Source organism: Lingula anatina, chromosome 5, assembly GCF_051362555.1.
Source record: "Lingula anatina isolate TDL-2025a chromosome 5, LinAna3.0, whole genome shotgun sequence".
NCBI classification, from domain to species: Eukaryota; Metazoa; Brachiopoda; class Lingulata; order Lingulida; family Lingulidae; genus Lingula; species Lingula anatina.
The window spans coordinates 733,675-739,167 of record NC_141771.1 but is presented as its reverse complement, the minus strand read 5'-3'; the positions used below and the strand labels follow the sequence as shown (position 1 = coordinate 739,167).

General features: G+C 39.6%; 1 protein-coding gene across 1 annotated transcript; it reads right to left on the bottom strand.

The window, feature by feature from the left end:
- Positions 1-2,895: 2,895 nt before the first annotated feature.
- LOC106180095 (uncharacterized) lies at positions 2,896-5,267 on the bottom strand. The gene is made up of 2 exons (XM_087013575.1): positions 4,578-5,267; positions 2,896-3,156 (listed from the first exon to the last, which is right to left on the bottom strand). The coding sequence occupies exons 1-2, from the start codon at positions 5,111-5,113 to the stop codon at positions 3,132-3,134; spliced, it is 561 nt and encodes a 186-aa protein (XP_086869701.1). The 5' UTR covers positions 5,114-5,267; the 3' UTR covers positions 2,896-3,131.
- Between the last annotated feature and the right edge of the window lie 226 nt (positions 5,268-5,493).

The window sequence follows — 5,493 nt, the reverse complement described above, 5'->3', positions numbered from 1 at the left end:
TCATTGCAGTTTGTCAGATTTAATCATTCACTATGTTCAGCATCTGCAAATGGAGCAAATTGGACATTGAAAATTGTTCTATTGATATTTTTCCTATGTCAACAATTTTCCTAGTTGAACATTTACAAATGACAGTTTATTGATCATTTTGTTTTAAAAAAGGTGTTGAAAATGGAAAGAAAATCATTTCAGTACAGTTATCTCTTGTTTACATTTTGGCATTTTGAAAGTGTGACTCTGAACTTCCATGGCCTTGAAGACCTTCCCAAATCACATTTTCTGAATATTCATGATACTTTTATTTTTTTATAAAAAATTTGATGGTCATTATGCTGTTAAGTATTATGTTTTATTGCATGAAAGTTGAAGAAAACCCTATTTTGGACACTGCTGCCAGGATAGCTATTAAGGGAAAACCATGTTACTTACGATACTGAAACTTAGTGAAAAGTTTCATAAGACAGAAGTGCGCAGCTTGTGTTTGAAAACCAGTGTGATTGTTTTCTGTTTTGGAGGCAATGCAGGTTTACAGTGTGCTATACTGGCATTTTCAAGTTGTGACTTATCACTCCATCTGCCAGGAGCCCTGTACTCTTACTTTGTAACATTTTCTGTATTTTGTTAAGTTACAAGAATGATTCTTAGGATTGACATACAGCCAAAAAAAAAAAAAAAAAAAAATTAATAATAATAATAATAATAATATATATATATATATATATATATATATATATATATATATATATATATATATATATATATAATGAGTTTAAGCAATTTTTTTTTGTGTGTGTAATTTTCACTGTACCTCATTCTGGCATTTCCAAAGTTTAACTCTTATCAGCCTGACACCTTAGGGACTATTTCCAGACCCTATCACGCTAACTGTGGATCGATCTATCCAGAATTCTCGCTAAATTGCAATCAATGTAAGTGGCTTAGTTGTCTGTCACGCCTACTGAAACTGGCATGCCAGAATCCTAAGACTCTCAGACTGAAAGCAATTTAGTGAGAAACCCCTTGGAGTTGGATTGATCCTGTTAGATTGATCTAGGTATGGGAACTTAGTCTAATGCTTGATACACATTTTACTTTCATCCTAATCCAATGTTATGCAGAATAAGAATTTGATGTTGGCTATGCAGTTACAGTAAGCATAATACATTAGTTCATCAGAATTGACAGTATCCTATTTCCTGCGTTTTTATTTTCTGGTTTTTGTCTGTACATTTGACAGCTTTGCTGCCTTGTTTTTTATAAAAGGTGAATATCTGTATCACTATTTCTTATAAATTATTATAATTTATTCAGTTTGAAATATCTTCATGTTGACAGGCTCTCAGAACTGACTAATCCATTATTACATATATTTAATGGTTGTTAATTCTCATAAATTTTTCACTAACTGGTTCAACATTTAGCTGAATGATGCTGCGTTTTATAAATTATTAACTTATGAGCATATGATTCAGTCATTTTTGGATTGTTGAAGGAATAAACATTTTCTAAGTTAAGTCTCCGTTTTTCGTCCTGTTTTAATATGTGTTGGACAGAAAAGAAACCGGGTTTCAGCACCAATTGAAATGTAGGCGACACTGCCCAGGATGTTGGTATAAAATCCAATGTATGTTTCCTGACCAATAACTTGACCTGTCCAGTGAAGGTCCGCAAAGCGTCAACGCTTGGTATGTTAGCGCGTTTCCTTATGTTAGCGTGTTTTATTACTTCCTCATTATAGGCCATTAGAAATTCTGCCTTTCCAGACGATCTTGAGTAACTGGCGCACGGATGCCAGGCGTTGCCGTTTACGACAGTTGTGGCGGTACAAATTTATGGCCCTGTGGTGCAACCGCGCCCTGATGAAATCGTCTTTGGTAATACTTACTCCAATGCGATAGCTGTGATAGAAGGAGGAAGAGATTTTAGACCTTGTAATAGAGGGTACCGGAGGAGAGAGGCTTTTGCAGGAAGTGAAGGACCTTGTGAAAACCAGGAAGTAGTTCGCAACTGACAACTGAATTATATGATCTTATGTGAACTATCCTAGCAGAGCCCCGAGCAGGGTACCCTACACTAGTGCCGCAGATGGATTTTTGACTAAATATTCACATACATGTCTGCGGCCTTTTATACCACAATTATGAGGGCACAAAATGTGCACATTATTGGCCACAGGCATATCTGTGAATATGTAGTGGAAATTCAATCTGTGGCCCTGGAAGTGGATATCCAAGAATACCGGGGTGGGAGGGGTGGGTGGTTGGGGGGGGGGGGAGTGGGGGTTGTAGTCGTAAAAAAGTGTAAATAAACAAAGGGTGAATATTTTTCTTTTTAAACAAAAGTACTGACACGATTTCTTAAAAAAAGGAGAAAACCTGCTTAAGAATCCCTACCTGTTGAATGCAGTAAAAGGCAGTATGAAGTGCTTCCATACCGGGTACGCTATACAGTCAAACTTTTAATTTGACTACAAGTAAAATTGTTGAATCCAGCTTTAGTAATTCAAAGTGTGTATTTGTTTTATATATTTATTGTTATATTAGGAATGCCTTTATTCTAATCATTCAGAAAATTTTGCGACGGGGATAGGAAATTCTCCTTAGCGTCCAGCTTCCTGTATTTAAGAATTCAGTGGTTGAAATAAAAGAAAAAGGGTGTCGAAAGTAACCAAGATTAAGCCGACCAGGGTGGAACTGTATAGCATGAGACGGGGCGCGTTTTTACGTATTTTCACTGAATTCATCCTTTCTTTTGAGAGATACTGGACCACCAGCTTTGTCCGTGTTTCTGATTTTGTCAACTGTTATTGAGTAATACCCCTATGATCCAAGGGCGCAAAGATAAAGCAAACATATATATCTTGAAGCTTTAAAACAAATAATAAGACGACCAGCATAGAAGGCACAGTTTTTATCCAAATACAGAATATCGGATGAGGCGTTTTGCCCACCAGACCATTTTCCAGCTAAAATAAGCGATAGTTTTCACCAGTCTGTATTTTTCTGAATGGAAGCAAAAGTCGCTAATTTAAATACTTGTTTATATTCAACACCGCAGCTAACTGAAGAGTCATTAAAATATCCATGTACAGAAGGCATCCGTGTGGTGCTGCGGCGTGATGACGTCATCTGTTACTTTTGAGGGACCGCTGCAGGCCTGAAAGAGAACGAAAATGTCAGTTTACAATGAAGCGTCTGTTCAAACCCTTGTGGAGTGAAAGATGTAAGAAGCATAGCATCCATTTGACCGTGTTTGTCGACAATTATACATGTAGTATTGTGGAGGTTTTAACTGTCTTTGGGCGTGTGCCGAATCCTGGAATATTCTCTGAGGGTCACTTGGTGCAAACGGTGTTAAGATCTCTTTTAAAATTCTAGTCACGATACCAGCAGACATGCCAAGATGGAGGCGAGGCAGAGAACGTGAGTTAAGCGTGCACGCTCCACACCCCCTTGACCAGCAGGCGTGGTCGTGAATTCACCGGGCAGCAGGCAGTCGGGGGCGGAGTATACGATGACGTAGCCAGGCCTGTGGACGAGAAACACCCTCACTGAAGACATACAGTGGAAAGATTCACCGATGCCGAGGTCCAGAATGAATAATTTATACGTCACATATGTAAGCATTGATTTGTGACTCAATTCTAGAAATGTTAACGTTTGGGGAGTTTGCTTTGAAAATCTGACGATTTGTGATAAATGTTAAGATGTATATATTTTTTCAAAAGCATTACAAAAACACTGGGATATGTGTGTCTGAACTATAGACACGTACAGTGGAGGAGTCAGCATTCACTCCGCCCCACTTTAAAGGTAGAATATAAGAGTAGGGTATCGAGATGAAGGATATTTGTGTGCGATCATTCATACAAATATCCCCCATCATTGATAGTACATAAACACCTCATTAAATTCTTGCGATTAAGATGCAGTAAGTTACTATACATTCACATAGAACATAACCACTCTTTGCTTTGAAAAAAGAAATGTCTATGCTTGTCGCGCCGTCTACAGGAGATAATTGCAGTATGCGGTAGACGCACACGCTGTTAGGCACGTGATCTTCAACGAGCACACCCTAATGCTCATTGTGTGTGAATTTGGTGACATTTGATGGCGTCTTTTCAATTTTATAGACATTTCTTTACATCTGTAGAAGTCACAGTGAAACAGTCGATTTGAGGGGGTACCTCTTATAAAATTTTACTAAATGGTATAAAATGTGTATATTTTCACCACTATTTTGTATTTTTTAAACCATTAATCATGTTAGACACGGTATCCGTAATAAAAAGCACTATTTGTAACAGTTCACAGTTGTGAGGTGATCGTTTGTAAATAAAAGTACATGGAAATGGGGGTGGGACAACCTTTTTGACCAATGTTGTATATAAAATAAACTTAAGCCCAGACGGCAGAAATTATCCAAAACTGTGAGGGGGAGCAAAGCCCCTTTAGTGTAATAAAATTTTAGGACGTGTTAAATGTTAGGACCTGACAAAGTATACTGGTACAGACTAAAGATTAAAGTAGAACGCTCCGTGTAAACAGGAACACAGAATTTACTACAGTACTTACGGCGAAAGTTTGCAATCCAAGTACTTGTCTATCAGGTCATCCAACAAACACTTAAAAAGATACTGCATCAACTTCAGTTTTTCAATCTGTCTGTCGTCTGCTTCTTCTTGGCGCCGGCGTCTGGTTATATTGTACGTGGCTTCGGGGACGTAGGTCGGGGGATACGAAGGGCAATACTTTAGCATGAGTTCGTCCATCTTGCCGATCATGAACTGTGTGTAGGCTATCTTACGCTGGACGTCCCTCATAGCGGCCTCATCTGACTGTTGGGTGGTGGTAGGGGCGGGTGCCGCAGTGGTGTTTTCGCTTGGCGCAGGCGTGGTGCCACCGGTGTAGCCAGGCGTGGTGCCCCCTGTACCAGCAGCGTCTGTGGTAGCGGAGGGAGTGGTTCCCCCAGTAGCACCAGCAGTGGTGCCAGAAGTGGTGCCCCTTGTGGTGTTCCCTGCGGTGCCAGAGGTTGTACGGGAAGTAGTCTGAGAGAACGCGTCACGCAGTAACACCAGAGTAACACACAGAGTGACCAGGAAATACCGCATTGTTTCTAAACTACGGCCACCAGACCTTGACGTTGGTAATATCAGTGATTAAAATCAGTAAACGAGTTGGTCCAGCAACTGATAACTGGAGACAACTAGAGCGATATTCAGCACTGAACTCTACTGATCACAGTGTTTCGTGTAAGTTACGCGTACAATTGTTTATATATGTATGAAGATACAGATGTAAATTACACCATCAGTGCTTCAGAACACAGCCATTGCACTGTTTGTTTTCGGGTATTGATTGTTCAGTTTACCCGATCACGGCGTTTGCATGGTGGCAGCACGTTCTTTTCCGGCCAAACTGGAGGCCAGGGTGGTCAAATGAACCTCCATTTTGGCCGGAAAAGTCCTCACTGACTCAAAATTTAATCTAG